This window comes from Typopeltis vanoorti, chromosome 9, assembly GCF_054136105.1.
Source record: "Typopeltis vanoorti isolate ZY-2024b chromosome 9, IOZ_Tvanoo_1.0, whole genome shotgun sequence".
In the NCBI taxonomy this organism is placed as follows: domain Eukaryota; kingdom Metazoa; phylum Arthropoda; class Arachnida; order Uropygi; family Thelyphonidae; genus Typopeltis; species Typopeltis vanoorti.
In genome coordinates, this window is record NC_143557.1 from 15,242,993 (window position 1) to 15,266,441 (window position 23,449).

At 33.8% G+C, this 23,449-nt stretch overlaps 1 protein-coding gene across 1 annotated transcript in view; it reads right to left on the reverse strand.

Annotated features, from left to right (window-relative positions):
• The window catches only part of Tif-IA (RNA polymerase I-specific transcription initiation factor RRN3 homolog Tif-IA), a 308,793-nt gene that overhangs the window by 14,326 nt on the left and 271,018 nt on the right, over positions 1–23,449 (reverse strand). The window contains exon 12 of the mRNA XM_090397940.1: positions 15,350–15,608. Within this exon, the coding sequence (XP_090254066.1) occupies positions 15,350–15,608 (259 nt within the window). The remainder of the gene's footprint in view (positions 1–15,349; positions 15,609–23,449) is intronic.

Consider the following 23,449-nt stretch of genomic DNA (forward strand, 5'->3'; position numbering starts at 1 on the left):
GCTGACGGAAGAAGATATAGTTAGTGGGATAGAATGTGTAGGTTATAGTGTGTTTAGGAGGGACAGAGAGAATAAAATGGGGGGAGGGGTATCATTGATGATGGCTGATGAACTGCAGCCAAGGAGAATTGAAGTTGTATCGCAGGATAGTGAAAGGAGCTCATTTGAGGCTATTTGGTGTGAGATTGAGACTGGCAGAATAAAATATACAATTGGGTTATAGACTGCTATAGACCAGGTGACAGAATAGATGGTGGAGATAGTATGCATAGGGAAATTGATGAAATGAGTGGAAGGAGGGTAATTATTATGGGGGATTTCAACTATGGTAACATTGATTGGAAGGAGGAGAGGACACATGTGAGGAAGGAAAAGGATTTTATTCAATTATTAAGGGATAACTAACTGAGACAGCATGTAATTGAAAATACTAGGGGTGTGAGAGTGCTTGACCTGGTAATAGCATCTGAGAATTTGACTGTAATGAATATGACCATGTTACCACCTATTGGTAAGAGTGATCATAAGGTCTTGACCTGGGAGGTGGCTAAAGGTGTGGAATTTTCGATTAAGACAGGGTATATGTGGAATTACCGTGCTGGCAAGTATGACAAGCTTAGGAGATTGCTTGGATCGGTGCCATGGCATGTACAACTGCAAGGGCTGGACGTCGATAGAGCATGGGAAGTGGTCAAGGAGCATTTACAGGAGGTTATGGCTGATTGTATACCTAGGGTCCGAATAGTAAAACAAGTAGGGGTTAAATGGATGAATAACACCATTAAGCTTGAGCTGCAAAAAAAGAAACAACTGTGGAGGGAATTTAAAGAAAGGGGTGACCTGCAGGCACACGAACGGTATAAAGTGCAGGCCAGAAAGGTAACGAGTGTGGTAAAAAAAGCAAAAGCGGATTATGAAAGGAAACTAGCTTTGCAAGCAAAAGAGAATCCCAAACAGTTCTTTCAATATGCTGCAAGCAAGAAAAAAAACTGTACATGGCAAAATGATTTTAAGGAATGACGATGGTAAGGAGGTCACTGAATCAGTCGATATAGTGGAGTTACTGAGCACGCACTTTGCAAAAGCATATCATCCAGGTGGTGACATTGAAAAAATGAAGGAACCATTAGTTTATACGGGAATAGTGATGAATGAAGTGGAGGTGACTAGTCTATTACAGAACCTTAATGTGAACACATCTGTGGGATTGGATGGTATACCGGCACGGGTCTTGCGTGAAGCGGCTAAAGAATTATCAGTGCCCTTGACCATGTTGTTTAATCTGAGTCTCAGGTCTGGAAAGAGAGGAAAATAGTTTCACTGCATAAAGGAGGATCCAAGACTACGGTTGCAAATTACCGACCGATCAGCATATCAGGAGTCGTTGTCAAGGTCTTGGAGAAAGTAGTCAAGGGAAAAATACAGGAATGGATTGATGAAAACAAGATACTGCACAGGGGACAGCATGGCTTTGTGAAGGGTAGATCATGCTTCAGTAACTTGCTCAAGTTTTATAACAAGGTGACGGCTGAACTGGATAAGGGAAATGGGTTTACAGTGATACTGCTGGACCTGGCAAAGGTGCTTGACAGGATACCACATGGAATACTAATCCGTAAACTACAACATATGGGAATGGATATAGGGTTGGTGAGGTGGATAGGTGGCTGGTTGATGGAGAGATATCAAAGAGTAGTTTATTCAGGAGTAGAGTCCAAAAGATGGCCTGTGACTAGTGGTGTGCATAGGGTTCTGTTCTTGGACCACTGCTGTTTAATCTGTTCATTAACGATATAGGGAAGGATCTAAGTGGAACAATTCATTTGTTCGCTGATGATGCAAAGTTGGGTAGGGCAATAGTGAATGCAGAAGATGTCAAAGTCTTGCAGGATGACTTAGATAGATTGGAGTTCTGGGCTAAGGAGAATGGATGTCAATTTAATGTGACAAAATGTAAGGTTATGCATTTTGGGGTGAAAAGATTAGCAGCAGTATACCATATTGGTGGAACTGTACTCCAAGAGATCGATGAGGCCAGGGACTTGGGAATGTTGGTGGATAGGGAGATGAAGTTTAGGGGGCACATTGCAAAAGTAGCTAAATCAGCTCATCAACTCACTTGGTTGTTGAAAAATACCTTGACGAGCAGAGACAAGCAAGTTATTGTACCTCTGTACCGAGCCTTGATAAGACTTCATCTCGACTACTGTGCCCAGATTTGGTCACCTCAGTTCCTTCTTGATGGGGAGGAGGTGGAGAGGATCCAGAGGCGAGCGACTAAGATGATAACAGGTCTATGGAATGAACCATATGAGAACAGGTTGAAGATTTGTGGGTTGCAGAAACTAGTTGATAGGCGGAGGAGGGGAGATATGATTGAGACATTCAAATTGCTAAAGGGATTCTATAGGATTAATTCAGAGGATATTTTTGAGATCAGGACTGGTGGTGGGAGAACTAGGGGACACCTATGGAATCTGGGCAAGAGTGTGGTTAGCAGGGGTGTTAGAGCTGGGTTCTTTACTTTTAGAGTGGTAAATGAGTGGAATAAGCTGCCAGAGTCTGTTGTGGGTGCTATGACAGTGAACGAGTTCAAGGCAAGGTATGATAGATACTGTGAGAATGTAATCGCATAGTTGTGTGGACATGATGTTTAGGGCCTCCCTCGATGAGTCTAAGGACTCCTGGAGTTGCCTAAAATAATAATAATAATTCTGTGAAACCAATGACCTAATAATTACCAACACACTATTTAAACATCTACCCAGAAGACTATATACATGGGAAAGCCCTGGGGACACCTATAGAAACCAAATTGACTATATAAAAATATGCAAAAGATTCCAAAATGCAATAACACAAACAAAAACATATCTTGGAGCAGAGATAGGATTGGACCACAACCCAGTGATTGCAAAAATCAAAATAAAACTTAAGATACCAAGCCAACCATTTATAAGAGAAACTTAGAATTCAGACTGACTTAATAATCAAGAAGTTAAAGACTGCTCATCGTCATCATTAAATTCCTGATATATACATGTAAGTATATATCAGGATAAGTATATATATATATATATATATATATATATATATATATATATATATATATATATATATATATATGATACTACAGGAAAAATTTACGTCATTACTAACTTCCTATCTACAATTCTCCTCCAAATCAGTCTGTTAAATGTCAAGACAATATTATCAGGGCTTATATTTCTGTCTTCTAAGGCACTTTTTACTGTATCAATCCACCTATATCTTGGTCTTCCTCTGGATCTTTTTCCTGCCAACCTGGCAGAGAACACTTATTTTGCTAATTTTTCCTCTCCCATTCTGCTTAAGTGACCATACCACCTTAGATTAGCTCTGCTAATGCATTCCTGGATGCTGACAATATCAAGTTCTTTCCTAATATCCTAATTTTTAATATGATATTGCCATTGATGCCATCTGTTCATGGCCCTAATCTTTCTCAGTACTCTCATATCTGTGGTCTCTAGTCTTTGGTCAAGTATTTTACTTCTAACACAGCTCTCAGATTCATAAGTCAAAATTAGCATAAAAACTGTCTTGCATACAGCTAATTTAGTGTTTTGGCTAATTTCTCTCTTATTCCATATAAATTTATTAGTTGCAGTGGTGGTCCGTGAAGTTTCAAGTGGGGTGCTAGCTATACAAAATAATTTTAAAAAAAACATTCTTTTTTTCCTAATCAGTGACCAATTTATTAATAAATTGGTTACTAATTAGGAAAAAAAGAATGTTTTTTTAAAATTTTGTATAGGCAGCACCCCCACTTAAAACTTCGTGGGCAGCCACTGTTCAGTTGACTTCCCACCATACCAGCTTTGTTGATTCTGTTGTCTATTTCCATATTTAACTTACCATCTTCACTAAAAATCATGCCTAAGTAGCTGAAATGTTTTACTTGTTCTATATGTTCTCCATTCACAATGCAGTTGATATTTTCAATGTTTCTGCCTATTTTCATTGTCTTTGTCTTTTTAATGCTGACCTTCATACCATATCTATTACAACAGCTATTCAATTTAGTCAGGGAATCTTGCAGACATGTAACAGATTTATTTAGAAGTATAACATCATCTGCATAAAGCAAAGAGCTGAGAATAACGCCTCCAATTTTGACATCAGGTTTAATGTCAGTTTCCTTCATAATGTGATCCATTATGAAGGATGTACATTATCCCCTGAATAAGAGAGGGGGATAATGTACATCCCTGTCTGACACGAGTTTTAACATTAAACCATCTTCCTGGTATTTCCTTCAATTCTAACTTCTCACTTACAACTCAAATAAAGACTAAGTATTGCTTGATATATGCCTTTTCCAGATATAAAAAACTTAAATACAGATCTTTGTTATATTCCAATTTTTTCTCAACTATTTGTCGTAAAGTGAAAATCCGATCCTGACAGCCTCTATTTGTGCTCAATCCAGCTTGTTCTTCACCAAGCTTCTCTTGCACAACCCTTCCCAACCATTTCTCAAGTATACTTGCATATATCTTACCAAGAACACTCAGTAATGAAATGCCTCTATAATTCTCACATTCAGTTTTATTTCCTTTTTTATATATGGGTACTATGAGAGCTTCACTCCAATCAACTGGAATTCGTCCTTTTGAACTATGTTAGTGCAGCCACTGTATGACTTTTATACCTCCATACTTGAGCATTTCTGGTCGAATATCATCTACTGCTGCTGCTTTTCCACATTTCAGGCTTTTGATGGCTTTTTCTACTTCAAGTAAAGATATGTATTGCTGACTTCATGCCTGGGCAGTGTTTTTTTTTTTTTTTTTTTTTTTTTTTTTTAACCACGGTCCTGTCATCACTGCTTGTTTCATTTAACAGTTTTTCAAAGTAATTACTTCATACTTGAAAGGATATCTTTTTCTCCTGTTTTCATGTCACCTTTATCATCTCTAATTCCTTTTATGGCACGCTTTCCTCCATTTCTGAGCTTCTTCAACAGCCTCCAAATATCTTGCCACTTTCTTGATATTTATTTTCTATGTTCTTACTGAAGGCTTCCCATGACTTTTGCCCAGTGTTTAGCTTTCTTACATTTGTCTGTGTTCTCTAAGAGCACAAGCTGACTTATTTGCCAGGAACATTTGATAGGTGCTCTTCTTTTTCTTCACTGCCTCTTTAACTTCCTGTGTCCACCATGGAGTTCTGATTTTCTATCCTTGCAGACAACCTCACCACATGCCTCTCTGGCTGAATCAATGTTTTCATCAGAGCTTGCCACTGAATCTACAAGGTTTGGTTCCTGCTCTTAAACTCTTTCATTTTTTGTTGAATAATATTTGTATATTTTAGCCTACAGTTCACATCTGAGAGCTGCTCAACTTTTATTCTCCTTACATGTTCTTCTTTTCAATATGAAATTCAATTTTATCCTGCTCAAGACTTCCAATTTCAAATCCTCTGTACACTCCGGTGTCCTGCACCAGCGGGAAAACATCACTATCAACAGTAACATAGCCGATGAGACTTTCCTTATTCCTTGCCTCTTCTCTCCATGTGAATTTGTGCACATTTTCATGTTGGAATATTGTGTTAGTAATAACCAGTGCGTGTCCTGAGCAGAAATCCAACAGGTATTTGCGTTATTATTAGCTTTGCTCTTTTCTCCAAATTTTCCAAAAATATTTTTTGTATGTCTGACAATCATTTCCTACTCAATTTAGATCCCTAACAAGGATCAACTTTTGCTTTTTCTAAAGCTTCAAAAAATTCTTCCACCTCTACCTTAGTAGAACCTTCTGTGGGACCATAGGCACAAATAAGTCTCGTTGTCCAGTTCCCCATTCTCATATTTGCCCACATTACTCTACTTGAGACTGTCTGCTATTCAAGAAGATTAGCCTCTTATTTAGTGTTGAATACTTGAATATTATGGCTACTCCTTTTCCTTGATTGTCATTGCCTGAATATAACATTTTGTATTTATTGCTCAGAAAGATCTCACCAGTTTTTGTCTTTTTTTTTTTTTTGTTTCAGTCACCCCTATTATGTCGATCTGGTACTTATCCAATTCCTCAGCTAGCTCCATTTCTTTGCCATTCAGGCTTCTTATATTGATAGTACTGATCTTCAACTCTGATGATGTTGAGTTGGGGTAAGTTTAAGGATTTGTTCCAGTAGCTGACTTTTCGCTGTTTGCCCTGGTTCCCTTGCGAAAACAACGGGGACTTGTTTAAATGGGCGACGCCCCATCCGGTATGAAATTCTGTCATGTTGTACCATCATTTGAAATTTTGATTTACGCCAATAAGAATACAATTTGGTCATCTAAATCCCAAATTGCCAGCCCATCCTTCTCTGTTCAGTATCCAGGTAGATACCTAACAGGGTACACCATGAGAAGGTGAGGATTGGACATTAGGTTAGAAGCCCTGGTCGGTTCTCTGCATTCCTTCGAAGGCTATGTGGAGGTCTCCTCTCAGTTATATAGCTTTGATCCTTAAGCACCCCTTGACCCTTAGACTGCTTTATAAAATAAATCACAAACTCCCTTAAGCAGTCTGACACCACAACTTACACAGAAAATAGAACAGCAATTGATGATATTAACATGAACTGGCAAACTTTCAAGAATATCATCAACAAAGCAGCCAAAAATACACTCCCACAATTAAAAAGGAAAAACCTTGATAAATGAAAAAAATATTAAAGTTGATGGAACAAAGAAAAAAGTTAAAGAACAAACCTGAATAAAAAAGCATGAATAAAGAAATAAAAAAAGAATGCAGGAATGCCAAAGAGGAATGGATTAAGAATAAATGCACAGACATAGAAATCCTTGATAGAAAATACAGGGTGTTCGGGATAAATTTGACATATTTATAATTAATTATATTTTTCCGTAAGTTACATGTATTAACACACACTTCTCTTCATTTAAAAGTTTGGACCCTTCTTCATTCATATACAAGATGTCAGAAAGGATGGATAGCTGGAACCCACCTGAATCATGGAAGAGAATAACTTGTATCATGATGATTCGTGCCCGCCATCAAAATAAGGATATTACGACTGCTGCCCAATGCTCCCTGAATACAGTAAAAACAATCAGGCATGAACTAGAGACTTGCAATGGTGACTACGAGGATGTAGCAAGAAGAAAGATCCCTAGCAGACGATCTGATTGCGTTCGTACAGCAGAATTCCTCGCAAATCTGCAGGAACAGGTGTTGAAGAACCCTGGCATTGGAATTCGGGCTTTGTTCGTGGAGTTGCTAACTGTAGTCAAGCCCTGGATAACAAGGGTAGCCAATGGTAGGCCGTATGTATGGCAGCAGGATTCGGCCCCTTGCCACACCTCTGGGAAAAGTCAAAAATGGTTGTCTGAAAATTTCTACGACTTCACCAGTCCAAATGTTTGGCCTCCAAACTCCCCAGACCTTAACCCCATGGATTATTTTGTATGGGGCGCAGTTGAAAAAGACACCAATCGCACTTCCAGTAATACAAAAGCCCAGTTAATGGATAAAATTAAAACAGTTTTTGCGGCCCTTCCCAGAGAGACTGTAGCATCAGCTTGTTCGAGGTTCCGAAGCAGAATTGAAGCTGTGATCGATGCTAATGGTGGTTATTTTGAGTAAATCTTGTTGATAGTATTGTAATTAACTCTGCTTGTAATGTTTTTTTGTCAATTCATTAAATTTAATAGATACAAAGAAGATTTTCTTTTTCCTTACGAAACTGTCAAATTTATCCCGAACACCCTGTACAGGAGCAGAGAAATGTATAAAATGATCAGAGAAATGACAAGCAAGACAAATACAGTAAATCATGCAAGTGTCATTATAGACCATATTCTAATGGATAAAAAAGAAATCATGGAAAGATGGATTGAATACACAAGAAAATTATACAAGCAACAAGGAAATAATATTCCTGAACAGAATGATTTAGAAAGACCACCCATTTTACTTTGTGGAGTTGAAAATGCTGTCAGAAAAATAAAACCACATACAGCTGCATGAATAGATAATATCTTGGCAGAATGGTTGAGGGCTCTTGATGAAGGAGGACTGAAATTTCTAACAAATTTATGCAATAAGATATACGAGACTGGATTTCTACCCAAAGATATTAATCACTCAATTTTCATTCCACAAAAGCTACAAATCATGATGAGGCTAATTGTCCTGAACTCTTCAGGACAATTAGCCTCATCAGTTAAGTACGAAAAGTCCTCCTACATGTTATTCTTGAAAGAAATAAAAGAAAAATAAACATAATTAATCACTTAACACGTATAAAACCAACAGTAATAACTTTAATGAATTAAAGGTATACAAATATTTCATACTGAAAGTAACAGTACATCATCAGTGTAGAACAAACAGTTAAAGGAATGGAATACAAAGTACAGAACAGTCGGTGGATCACCAATTAAATTGTTGCCGCGTGCCAAAAGATTAATTAAAATAATATTAAATAATTCTTTAAAGATAATTATTCATTGATGGTTGCATAAGATAAGAATCTCCCAAACTTTTTTTTTTGGGGGGGGGGGGGGGAGAGAATCATTTCGATTCAAATTCTGTTGATGCAAAAAGGGCTTCACAACTTTCTTTAAAAAGGCGTTCATATTTAAACTTGCATCTGTGGAACAGACAAGCTTTATCCCACTGAATATTATGATTAGTGTCAATGCTATGTTGTGCTAGACCAGACTTGAGGTTTCATGTATTCGATATAATATTGACGTTCCTGCATTCTTTTTTCCACAGAACGGCCTGTTTGTCCGAATTCACATGGTAAACACCAGCCAATGATAGAGGTGCCAGTTTGTCTTTTGTAGATGGCAAAAATGAGAAATTTTGTTGATGGGAAAATATGTGGGAATAAGATACTTCTTCAAAATTCTGCCAATAGGTTCTGAGATGCCTGAAACATAAGGGATTTGAACTCTGCGGTCAGTTGAAGAATCCTGAGGTGTTGGGACATAGGAGTCAATTATCTGCTGATTTGATTAGGGATGTAATCTTATTCCGATCAACAAAATTTCTCATTTTTTGCCATCTAAAAAAGACAAACTGGACCTCTATCATTGGCTGGTGTTTACAAGATACCATGTGAATGCAACTTATCATACTTTGGACAAACAGGCCGTTCTGTGGAAAAAAAGAATGAAGGAACATCAATATTGTATCGAATACATGAAACCTCATAAGTCTGATCTAGCACAACATAGCATTGCCACTAATCATAATATTCAGTGGGATAAAGCTTGTCTGCTCCACAGATGCAAGTTTAAATATGAAAGCCTTTTTAAAGAAAGTTGCGAAGCCCTTTTGCATCAACCGAATTTGAAATGAAATGACTCTCTCTCTCTCCCAAATGTTTGGGAGATTCTTATCTTATGCGACCATCAATGAATACTTATCTTTAAAGAATTAATTAATATTATTTTAATTAATCTTCTGGCACGCAGCAACAATTTAATTGGTGATCCACCAATTGTTCTGAATAAGGAATGGAATACTTTGTATTCCATTCCTTTAACTGTTTGTTCTACACTGATGATGTACTGTTACTTTCAGTACAAAATATTTGTACCTTTAATTCATTACAGTTATTACTGTTGGTTTTATACGTGTTAAGTGATTAATTTATTATGCCACAGGTACCTCTAAAGTTTAAAAATAAACATAGAAATAAATTATACCCAAAGTGGCTTCAAGGAAAATGTAGGTACAAGAGAAGGTATTTTCAACACCAGAACCATCATAGAAAGTTATCTGATAATGATGTGGTGATTAGTTTCCTTTCATCCATACGGATGATAGGGGCAGCTATGCTACCATACTAGGGAAGTGACTATGATCAAGGTAGTTTCCCTTTGCCTTCCTTGCCGTACTATATCCTATGGCTGTATTAGGTTTGCCTGTTTATGGGATGAAAAACCCCAGGATAAACTGGGGAAAAACCCTACTGTCCATGCCCAGGACCGGCTAACTTAGCTATTTCTGAGGAAGATCCTTCATCTCCGAAGGGAATTGAACCTAGGACACTCCTTCCCAAGGCATATGGTTGCGAATCGCATAGCCACTAAGCTAATCGTGCAGACTAGAAAAGAAAGATATCTAGAAAAACAAAAAGATGTATACCTCTGCTTCATAGATTACAAAAAGGCATTTGACAATGTTCAACATAAGCAATTAATTGAAATTCTTTCTAAAATAGACATGGACAGAAAAGACATTAGGTTAATAATTAATCTTTACTGGGAACAGACCGCATTTGAAAATAAATAGAGATCTCAGAAGAATTCCCAGTTCAGAAAGATGTGAGACAAGGCTATGTCTTGTCTCCGATTCTCTTTAACCAGAATTGGAGACAAGACATAACAGAAGAAATATTTAATAAAATTAGTAACCTCAAAGGAATCACTGTAGGAGGGGAAGAAATATTAATAATCTAAGATATGCAGATGACACTGTTCTTCTAGCTGAAAACAAATATGACCTCAAGACATTTATAGAGGAAACCCTCAAGTACAGCGAACAGTATGGCCTCAGTTTCAAATTTAAAAAGACAAAAATCATGATAATTTCAAGAGAAAAGGAAATACCAAAAATATCTATCAATATAAAGGAAATAAATTAGAACAGGTGCAAACATACACATACCTCGGACACTTGTTCACAGAGAAAGGCAGGACAGAAGATGAAATTAGAAAAAGGATTGAAATTGCAAGGTCAATCTTTACTGGGAACAGACCGCATTTGAAAATAAATAGAGATCTCAGAAGAATTCCCAGTTCAGAAAGATGTGAGACAAGGCTATGTCTTGTCTCCGATTCTCTTTAACCAGAATTGGAGACAAGACATAACAGAAGAAATATTTAATAAAATTAGTAACCTCAAAGGAATCACTGTAGGAGGGGAAGAAATATTAATAACCTAAGATATGCAGATGACACTGTTCTTCTAGCTGAAAACAAATATGACCTCAAGACATTTACAGAGGAAACCCTCAAGTACAGCGAACAGTATGGCCTCAGTTTCAATTTTAAAAAGACAAAAATCATGATAATTTCAAGAGAAAAGAAAATACCAAAAATATGCATCAATATAAAAGGAAATAAATTAGAACAGGTGCAAACATACACATACCTCGGACACTTATTCACAGAGAAAGGCAGGAGACAGAAGATGAAATTAGAAAAAGGATTGAAATTGCAAGGTCAACTTTCAACAATATGAAAAATCTACTGACATCTAGAAAATTAAATCTGAAAACAAGACTAAGAATCTCCAAATGTTACATATGGCCCACATTATTATATGGAGTAGAGATATGGACTCTCTCCAATCCGAGTGTGAAAAAACTGGAGGCTTTTGAAATGTGGATGCTGCAAAGAATTATGAGGATATCATGAAAAGATAAATGAAGAGGTACTAGAGATGGTAGGCATAAACAGGAGCCTGATAAAAGACATTAAAAAGAGAAAAGTCAGCTATTTTGGACATATTCTGAGACATAACTGCCTACAAAGGACACTTCTCGAAGGAAATGTTGAGGAAAAGAGAGGAAGACAAAGACTGGACCTATCTCTCATATGAGGAATGCATCAGAGAGGCACAGAATAGGACATGGTGGAGACACATGGTAGTCAATCTCCTGGAGGGAGAAGACCTGAAAGGACAGGAATAAGAGGAATAACACATTTTCAGTGGACATAAATCACTACAGGTCGTTTTTCAAATGCTTTATGGGATAACATAATACTGTTGATTGATTGCAGTTATGTTATTCTTGTCAATCAAATACATCAGTCATGTATCCACTTTGTCTATATATATATATCCAACCTTTTTAATGGTCAGTTTGTGGAGAGTAAGATAATATATGAAATATAATTTTATTTATATGGATAGAATGTTTCAGATTCATGTCTTTGATGGTGCACTGACTTCAAAATCAGCATGTTGTATTTATTCAAAGAATGAAACTGAAATTCATAAAAAATTAAAATATTTAATATAAACATATAAATATATACAATAAATACAATCATGTATATTAAGTAATTCTTATCTCTTTAAAGAGATCTGACATTCATGATCTCTATAGAATTAAATAGCATATTCATTTCTATTATTTTATATCTCTTAACTTTAAATGGCCATTCTAGCACTGAGCTAAAAGTTATATACTTTCACTTTACTGTATGAAATGTTTTTACTCATTCATTCTACTATCTCTCCAATTCTTTAGAATACAATAAAAGATAAAGATCTTGCTTAGCTAATATACTTGCATATATTTTCTTCTAGTAAGCAAGTTTCCTTAAAGCTTTTTTATTTATTTATTTATTTATTTTTTTTTTTTTATGAATTTCAGCTTCATTCTTTGTACCTGTGATTATTCTTTATACCTACACCAGCAAAATTTCATTTTGCTGGTGTAAGTATAAAGAATAATCACTCAGACAATATGGATGCATTTAATTAAGCAGTTCCAATAAAAATAACTTCAATGCAGATTCCATCATGCTCCTTGGAACACTCATGTTTCATTGAGCACAATAACATTCTCATTAAAATACGAAGGCTTGATACATTATATTGTCCTTCAATTATTAACTTCACAGTTTCTCCTTGGAGACTTTATAAAGATACATATAAAAAACCATTTATGAGATCTCAGATCTAGGTAGTTTATTTTTCTTCTTTTTAGCTCTCCTTCCATGCTTGCATACAAGTTTCTTGAATCTTGTTGTTCTAAAAACCTCATTACTAACGCACATGTCTGTTACCAAGATACGAGCAAATCTCTAGTGATAACATGCATAATATGGTGCCCATATGTTATAATAGTGCATAGCATAAAACCACTACTATAAACAAATATACAGTAATATATATGCAACTTTATTTCCATGTGAACCCCTAAGGATTACACATACAGTAAGCAAATTTAGAATACAGTAAGAATACAAATTTAGATACAGTAAGCAAATTTAAAAAATTAGAAAAAATTTTCTAATTTTTTCTTCTTTTTAGCTCTCCTTCCATGCTTGCATAGTAGTTTCTTGAATTCTTGTTGTTAAAAAAACCTCATTGCTAATGCGCATGTCTGCTACCGAGATACAAACGAATCTCTAGTGATAACATGCGTACTATTACTATGGTGCCCATATGTTATAATAGTGCATAGCATAAAAACACTACTATAAACAAATACAGTAATACATATGCAACTTTATTTCCATGTAAACCCCTAAGTTTACATGGAAATTAGTATTACTGCAGTGGTGCCTCGTACTTCAAATGTTCCAGAGTTCAAACGCCTTGAGAATGCAAGAAATTTGATTCACAGTTCGAACTATAGTCCAGGAACTCAAAGTCATATAGCATTAGACAGTTTCAGCACACCATTGGGCATGCTTCTCTGCCACAAATTTCTCCATGCCAGAGCAATGTGTGTCTGTCTCAGTCCGCTGTGCGTTGTCCCTTACTTTACACAGCCTAGTCATTGCGCAATATGTTTGTGTAGAGAATTTTTAATTGTTTTTGGCATTTTTTTTATTGCCCATGGCATCCAAGAATGTAGAAAGAACAAAACCTAAAAGAAAATTTGCAGTATCAATTGAAATGAAAAAAAAAAAAGTTATCATGAAACACAAAAGCGGTACACATTTGACAGATCTGGCAAGGATGTTTAAAATGTCAAAGTCAATGATAAGTAGCATTCTTAAGAATAAGGAAGCAATAAAAGCAGCAAATGTGGCTAAAAGTGTGACAACATTGACCTCCAGGAGATCACATGTTATTGAAGAGATGGAAAAACTCCTTTTAGTGTGGATAAACGACAAGCGATTATGTGGTGACGTTATTACTGAGAGAATTATTTGTGAGAAAGCCAAACATCTGCATAGTGAACTTAAGAAACACACACCTGAGGCCAGTACTGAAAATGCCATGAAATAACCAATGACACAGAACTAACTCTTAAAGAATTTTGGAAAGAGCATTACAACATTCTTCATTGCTTAAGAATCGTCGATAAGGCATGGAAAGAAGTTTCTATTAAAACAATGATTTCTGCTTGGAAAAAACTCTGGGCAGATTGTATTTCAGTCAGTGAAGTAGTAAGCTGTGACGAAGAGTCTGTTGCAAATGAAATTGTGTCTTTGGGTAAAGCTATGGGATTAGAGGTGAGTGATGAGGATGTAGAGGAGTTAATAGATGATCATAAAACCGAACTCAGCATAGAACTTCAACATCTTCACGATCAACAAATGAATTTTCCAAAAGAAGTGGAAAAAGAAATTTTTATGAAAGAGGATGCATTTCCAATGCTGACCTTCAAGAATTGTTCTCTGTTTGGGTTAGAACACAAGCTACTATGGAAAAATGGCACCCTAATAAGACAGTAGTGACCAGGAATATCAACTTATTCGATGACAACGTGATGGGTTATTTTAAAAATATCAAAGAAAATCGTCAACGACAAACATTAGATTCTTCTCTGCAGAAAAAAGAGAACATGAATCAGCATTCTCAACTCTAGCTAAGAAGCAGAAAGAAGATGCTTGATAACGGGAGCATTATTTTTGTCTTTGTGATTTTTATATTAAAAAAATATTCTTCACTGTTATTTTTATGTTGTAATAATTAAAATTAATAAAATAAATATAAGATTATTTTGTTTATTTTTTTCTAAGTTATTAAAAAAACCTAAAATAGATAAAATAAAAAAAAAATTATTGAAATTTTTTGGATATGGGAACAGACCATTTCGCTTTCCATTATTTCTTATGTAAAATCTTGATTCAGACTTCGAACGGGTTTCTGGAATGAATTAAATACAAACCACGAGGCACCACTGTATATATATTTAATTTCGTTCGCCTGCAGAAAGAGCATCCTAAGTTCAAGTCTAGTTGCTGACTAGAGGAACTTTTCTAAACCTTTTTTCAACCAGTTCCCCAAATTAGTCGATCTCTGTCACAGGCCAGCAGGTTTTTTGTCCTGTAAACTCAAGAAAATCGACTGTAGAACCCACACTATTTTCAGACATTAAAAAATATTGTGTTAGGGTTAGGTACCATGAGTTTGAGAGGGCTAAAATGGGCCTTGTCTACTCCCTATATGGGAATAAAATATGTTAGCTAGTTTTTTTTTTTTTTTTGTCTACAATTTCTTATTAAATGTCATATAAACTGTTTGAAAAATGCAAATTCTTCAGGAATGCATTGTTTGCATTAATCAAAGCACAACTATTTTATTTCAATCTCTATTCTCAATGTATTAAAATACATTATAAAAATAAAAACTATACATACTTTAATAAAATATATGGGTCAAATGGAAAGAATGTCTCCATTGCAGTACTTTTGACAGAAGATTTTATTCCACTTGATGTATGAAGAGAATTTAATAAACTTCTGTTGTTTTTCTCAATAATAGTATAGCAATATGCAAGTTGATAATTTCTGGCTATGCTGGCAAAAAGATTCACAACAGCTGAGAAACATGCTTTCAGTGGATTTAAACGACAAGTGACCACCCTCTCCAAGTTAAGACTTTGAAGATAATGCAAACCTTTGAAGGAGTAATACAATAGTTATTATTATATACATTTAATATATATAACACTTGGAATTATCCTATATGTAATTTAATAATCAGACTATATTACAATACACAACAGAAAAGAAAAACTGACTGAACATGTGACAAAATTTTCATATATCAACTAAAAACTGGCTTGCATGCAATTTTACTTACTTTGATGGGCTTTTGAAACAAGCAAAGTGGTAAACAGGAAATGTATATAAAAATTCATGTGATTTCAAACTGCAGTGATTTGACTTTGGTTATTTCAACACTTCCAAGAGGTGTATAAACTTAACAGACACCACAAATAACATTATTGTAGTAAAATGATTGAAATGATTTAAATTGTTTCTTTAATGTTTTCAGTAGCTACTGCTGATATCAGTGTAATTCCACAGAAACATTAGCTGTTACAAAAAAAAAAGTTTACATTTTGTTAAATCTGTTTTTTTATCACTGAATTATTACAGGAATGTCATGACAACATTACATGTTGTTTTATAAGTAGATATAATAGCAGTACTGAAAATAACACTATATTATTACACCATAATAACATATTTGAGAATTTTATGCAACAATCAGTGGTACATTGGTATGAGGAATACCAGATGGGCTAATAACTGCTGCATAAGTATTGTACGTGCGTGCGTGTATGTGTGAAAATCTCCATCTTAAATTTTTTTGTGACGATGCCAATTTCATCTGATGATGCTCAGATGAAATCATCATTTTGCTTATCAGTTAGCTACATATCAATTATCTAGATATAACTTCTAGGTAGTGAAATCTACAGTGAAAGCATGTCAACTCAAGTGAAAAATTGTGCAACAGAAGAGGAACACTTCAATTTCCTAAATTCTGCTGACCAAAGGAGAAAACTAAGGCAAGTAGATAAAAGTAGTTTGAAAAAATCAGTTGGTATATAAACACATTCATAATGCTTTCAAGTAGATATATTAAGTGAGACTAAGTATCAATCCAAACAAAATAAAAATATGATATTCCATTAAGGATTTAAAAAAGGAAGGAATCATCTCCTAATTCTGAAGAGAATAAAAAGAAATGCCATACTTAAATGAAAAATCTATAGAAAAAAAATCAAAGATGGCCATCTTTTCTATGTATCATCATCCCATCTTACCAATGTTTTTATCAAATAAAAATATCATTTGGAAAAAACATGTACGAGTTTAAAAATAAGAACCAAACTTTAAAAACAGACCGATAAAATACAGGGAAAGCATACTTGGTCTGTGGTGAAGTGAAAGGTGAAGTACCTTCACCTGGTGTGAAAATGATTACACATTTTCATGACTAGGCAACTTATGTAAGGAAAGAAAGGATACAGATTAAACAAGAATATAATTTCTTGGCACGATTAAATTAAATGTAGATAATACACCAAGTGGATGTGATGGTTGGTGTTGAAATGCCAACTTTCAACATAAAAAAAATAAAGAAAGTGGTGGGGACAGCGCTGTGCCGTGGGTAGGAGCCACTCTTGTGCAAAACCTTTTTCAGCACCCCCATAAAATAACTTTCCATGAAAAAGTTTTGCAAAAAATTTTACTTTGTTAAAAGTACAAAACAGTTTATACGCATACATAAAAATAAATGTTATTTAATAGTAGTAGAACGTTGTAATCATTGAAATTCATTAATAAGGAATTTTAATAATAAAAATTTTCAAAAATGTTTATTCCTTGATATATAAATACAACAGAATATATATATATATATATATATATATAAACAAAAATTACTCTTATTTTAATATAAAAAGAAATATTACATAACAAAGATAATATGGAGCTATGCTTTTATCTATATAACAATTAGGATAAATGTAGATTTATTTTACATATTTATCCGTCTTGCTTTAGCCACCACAAAATTTTTAATAATATCTTTAATGTCTAATGAATCCATAATATTATTTTCAATTGATAAATCTGTTAGACGCTCTCCAGACATTGTTGACCGCAAATAATTTTTTTATTAGTTTCAGTTTTGAAAAACTTCTTTCCTCTGATGCTACGGATATTGGTAATGTTAAATAAATATGCATCATAATCGCAGTATTCAGAAACGTGTTGGTTAATTTATTTTCGTATATATAATTTAAAACATCCTGAATAGCCAACTCTTTTTTAATAAAACATTGCAAAGTTTTTAATTCCTCAAATAAAGTCATACCATCAATATCGCGATTGTCGGAATCTTGATTGTCACTCAGTTTTAAGTGCAAATCTTTAATGTTTCATTAAATCTTCATCGCTCCAATCTTTTAATTTGCTAATATCTCTCTCTTATAACTTTAAAGTTCTCGCTATGTTGTTTTAAGGGTATGAATCTTTCCGTGACTGAAGTTACCGTCGTGTCTAAAATCACGAAGAAAAAATTTATTTTAAAATTTTGTTTAGGATCATGCATTGTCTCATCTGATGCTTCGTAACCAAACATTTTTGTTTTTGTTCTTTTGCGAATGTTTGGAAAAATAGGATCAATATTAAGATCGTTTGCTACTTCTTTTGCAGTTCTAATAATATTTTCAAAATATTGGTCTGTTTGGCGAGTATTTAATTCTTGTATAACATAATCAAGATTTTCTGTAATTTTTCCTATATCAAATGTAGGATTCTGCATTATTTTGCTTGCAACATTTACAAGACTTAAGATTTCATACCAAACATAAACAGAGCAAATAAATTTAAACGAATAAATCTTTGAAATTAAGTTGTCTGCCTGAACTCTAGAATCGATATCTTTAGTTTCATCTTCCATAATATCAAAAAGAGCTTGGTAAATTTCCTTGATATTATTTTTAAGTGGCTTTATTGCTTCTACTCTACTTTCCCACCTAGTAGCAGAAAGTGGTTTCAAATTGAAAACAATGTTTTTTTTAATATAGCCCAACGCTTCACAGATATTGAAAAATAATTATATAATTCCTGTATTACCCCCCAAAAATTTATAGTTTCACAGGATACCTGCATCATTAACTACCAAATTTATGAAATAAATGAAACAAATGAATGAGCAGCACGCAGAATAAAAAAAGCCTTTGAATTTATTTCAAGGATTTTTTTTCTGCAGTCCATTATGTTTACCTCGCATATTTGAATATTACCATAAGCTTGGCCTCGTAAATCCGAAATGTTAATATTCAATAATTTTTTATAAATTGAAATAGTCCTTGCGCAGTGGTATTTTCTAGAGATTGAAAACCCCAAAAATATTCATGAATTTCTGCTATATTTATATCATTATTTTGATCAACAAATCTAATAACAATAGATAATTGCTCTGTGTGGCTTATATCCAGAGTAGCGTCAAAAATTAATGAATAGTATTTTGCCTCTTTTACCATTTCTAAAATTTTTTGTTTTATATCTTCAGAAGTTATACAGATGATTTCATTTTGTATTTTATCACCTAAATAATTAGCAATGTTCCTTTTTTGTGATGTTTGGATGCAATGCAAGTGTTCTGCCATTATCGAATCAAATTTAGCGACAGTTTCTACTAACTTTAAAAAATTGCCATTATCATTTTCAAAAAGTTTTTGTGAAGAACCTCTAAAAGCTATACACCGTCTTGATAAATATTGTATTATGTAGATTAACCATTCTATAACAGATTGCCAATATTTTTTCTCAGTTTCGTATAATCTTTGTTGTGTGCAATCAATAATGCATTTCTTAATCAATGACATTTTAAGTTCGCTGTATTTTGAACAGTTTTTAATCTGCGCAGAACTTGTCTCTTGTATTTTTAGTATACGACTCAAATGTTGACAATCATTACAACCGTATTCGTTAGTAAGTTGGGAATTTTGACCACCAAATATTTCGCGATTCTGAATAAACTAAATAATGCGTAAAATTTTTTCTCCATTTGCTAAAGTTCGATAATAGTATGAATCGGAAAACTTGTGGCCAGATTCATCATTGGGAAATTCTTTGTTAACTACTTGACGCAGGCAATGCTGCCCCCCCCCCCCCCCTACAGCATCCAATTTCCATTTATCTATTCCTGTATTTTGCTCTTGACCAACTACCCCAATACTTTGACAACAACTCGTAGATGAATTATGTTGAAATGGAAGTTTTCCCTTCATCACTGGCAAAGGTTGGTCGATTGGTAAAGCCTCTGCTACTAATGGCTCAGTTAAGTAAGTTTGAGCGTGGTTAGTAGTTGAAAGGGACCAATCGTTCGATGTTGTTGGCACACTCTCCCTCGACGAGTCCTTGGACTCTCTGGAAGTGTCAAATAATAATAATAACAAACAATCTCTAACTTTGGTAGTTATATGATTTGGCCAAGTACCTGGATCATTAACATTAAAATTTAAAGTAAAATTTCAAGTTTCGTGTTTCGCTGAATCGGAATCCAATATTTCTTCTGCTGCAACTTCTGTAGACAGTCCAGTTTCATTTTCACATGTAACATCTGTTTTTTCATAGTTATCTTGTGTCCTCTATTTTTCTGTAGTAGAGCTACACAGAGTACTTGCTTCGCCAGAACTTTCTGATCTTCATTTTTTATGTGGTCCTGGAGTTAAAAATTTATTCAGCGATCTAGCCAATTTATGTTCCAGTTGTACTCGTTACAATTGTCTTTTTTCCCGACATCTAAGGGTTAACACACTTGGTTAGACTTTAAATTAAGAGGAGCGTTAAAAGTTGTCCACTAAAATAAATAATAATTTCTGAAATTTTCCCTTAAACTCATCGTTTAATCCCTTAACAGACTATTATTTTTAAGGTGAATGGCCCAAGACCGACTATTTTTTATTTATTTATTACCGAATTTGATTTTTCAGAGACTTTGAATAATAAATATGCTTACATTTTAGGTATTTTTTGAAAATTAACATGTAGAGATATTAGCCGCTGATTGATTTCTCAGTGATATTTATTTATTATTTTTTACATTCTGGTAATTGTTTAATAATTCAGAAATTTCTAGAATATTAAAATTATTTATTAAAGAAATTAGTAAAAAGATCCCAATCCCATTGTCTTCCAACCAGAACAAGAATATATAAATAAATCTCTTACTGAAAATTATTTATTTTCTAGATGTCTACCCAGCATAAGATAAAAATCTTTTGTTTTCAAAATAAGATAACTAAAATAAAACAATTTAACTGATTTTCAAACTTAGCAAAAATATAATAGACGTACTTACTTTATGTGAATAATAATCCAAATTCACAAAAAATTTACTGAACAACAATAAATATATTTTATAAAACAAAAGGTAACTGCACTGTAACGCACAAAATGAAATGATGCAAAAATACACCAAAAAAGTATCAAGACAGGGCCAATTGCAGTATGTGTAAACAAACTTAGATCAGCTAAAGAGTTTTATAGCTTATAAATAACCTATGTTTATTAATTTAATTCGATCCACGTCAGCCTGACATGCCAATAGTCTACCCCGCATATATACAGGATTTTTAGCTATGGTCCTTCATCTGATTAATATGTTTATAATTTATAAACTGTTACCTTTAAAATTTTATTTGTCTAACAAAAATCCAAAAATAAGTACACAATTAAAATCAAAGTCAAAAATTGTCCATTTTAAACACAGAATACACTCAATGTTTCACATTCAAAATTGAAATGCTGAAAAAAATGTAAGAAGTGCATATTTGGATAGGCACTATTTCGTCTATCCAAATTCGAAGCAGAATTTAAGAAAACGAACATCATAATATACACCTATGTTTCAGACTAAATATTTGGATAGATCAGCGATTCTGAAACTTCAGATATCCATATACCCCTTCTTTAATTTTCATTATTACCAAGTACCTTTTCAAAATAATAATAAATAAAAATATATTTCATTGTAAATGTCTGTTTTATTTGAATTTAGATGTACATTTAAACAAAAAAAAATATATATTTATTTTTAATAGAACAAAATTTATAAAGATATTATACATTTTTACTTAATATAAATAATTTATTATCAATGAGACAAGTGAAACTGCCTATTTCTATATCTGCTATATTGCTCTCTTTTGTGCGTTTTATAAGTCCAGTCTTTAACCAATGATCCATACTTAAGAATTTGAAAGGTAAAAAAAAATTACCGTATTTACTTGACTATAAATTGCACTTTTTTCCCCAAAATTAAAGCTAAAAAATCATGGTGCGAGATATATGCGAAATTTTCGGAAACTAAAGTTTTCAGAAAAAAAAATTGAAAACGGGTATGACTTACCAAGAAGCTTCTATTCTCCATCACTTCTTCTGTCATCGAGAGCGGTTTCCTTGTGTGCAATCAAAGTTATCTACCCAAATAGAGTCATCTTCTTTCCCATTATATCAAGCAAAAATGACCAGTAATTTAACACTTGAGATAAGTAATGAACAATCCTTGACAAATTACTAATGAGAAGTGATAGATGCGCGTGATTGTAGAGAAAAGACAACTATTAAGAAGTGCATATGATTGGTTTGGTATTAACAAAAGATCGCACGACCCAAGCAAAACAAGCTGACAGTTGAATTGAAATGCTAATTCTCTTAAACCGATTACCATAATATCTGAAATGCATTCATTATATATTTCTTAGTTTTAACACGTTCATGATGGGGTAGTGTCAAGCAAAACCATATGTTGCACCTACAACATGTGGTTTGCTCCAGTCTATACAGCAGTTTCTGTTGGAGGGGAGATGTGATTATTAGTTAGTGTTTATATATTCCCATTGTCTCTAATTGCACTATTTGTTGAGAAATATATTACACAGTCTGCAAATGTCTGTGAACCTTATTCAGTGACATGATAAAACTAACTGTTTTTCGTTTCTGCTGTGGAGCGCGTATTGTTTGCTGCAAGGAGTAAACAATACTGTTTACTGCAGGGAGTAAAATGTGAAAGTCGGGGGCAATAGTGATTCGCAATTTGAGTAGAATTCATGCATAATATAATTTAATACATACAGACTATAGAAGTTTATGAAATTCACATCGTATGATACTTTATGGGTTGTTTCCTTAAGTATCTAATAAGTGAGTTCTAAAATGTTTAGTTTTAGAATGTATGACTAAATTTTTTATTAATAAAATATAAAAAACACATTTAACTGTCAATGGGAACTGGTGCTTTTTTATTTGCTAAACTAAACTGTATTTTTGTAAAATATCATGTTGCCATAATACGGTTGAACGAGCACCCTTAAGCAGCAGCGTGAGGCAGGCTGCCTCTATGCTAGCACCCTGTCGACGGTACTGGGCAAAGCACAGCTAAGAATGAATTCACTGTCTGTCTTAAACTAACAATTTCCACTAAAAATATAATAAACAATAGAGAATATTTATACAATTTGCGCTGAGTTGATGCTTACTCTGCGAAATAAAATCTGTAATAATACTGATAACGTTTCACTTCAAACAAATTATAAAAAACTGGTGATGTATTAAGTTAAAAATGTTAGATTATTAAGAATTCATAATAATTTGACTAATTTAAAATTTCATTTTTACTGCATTAACTATAATTTGCAATTGTGATATTTATATAGTACGATATAATTCAAAAATAGGAAAATTTATATATATATATTTTTTTATTATTTCCCTTGGTGAAATGGCATCCCTATCTTCAAGCGTTCGTGTGCGGTGCACAATCTGCACGCCTCAGCACTGCTGGGGATTAGTTTTCTTCTTAGCATTTCAGTTTTCCTGTTCACAAATGGCAAACTTGACCTAATGCACATTTGGTAGTAGTACTGCATGCATTATTAATAAGGATAATTAATGAGATTATGCAATTGCTAGCGAAGATTGTGTGGCCTA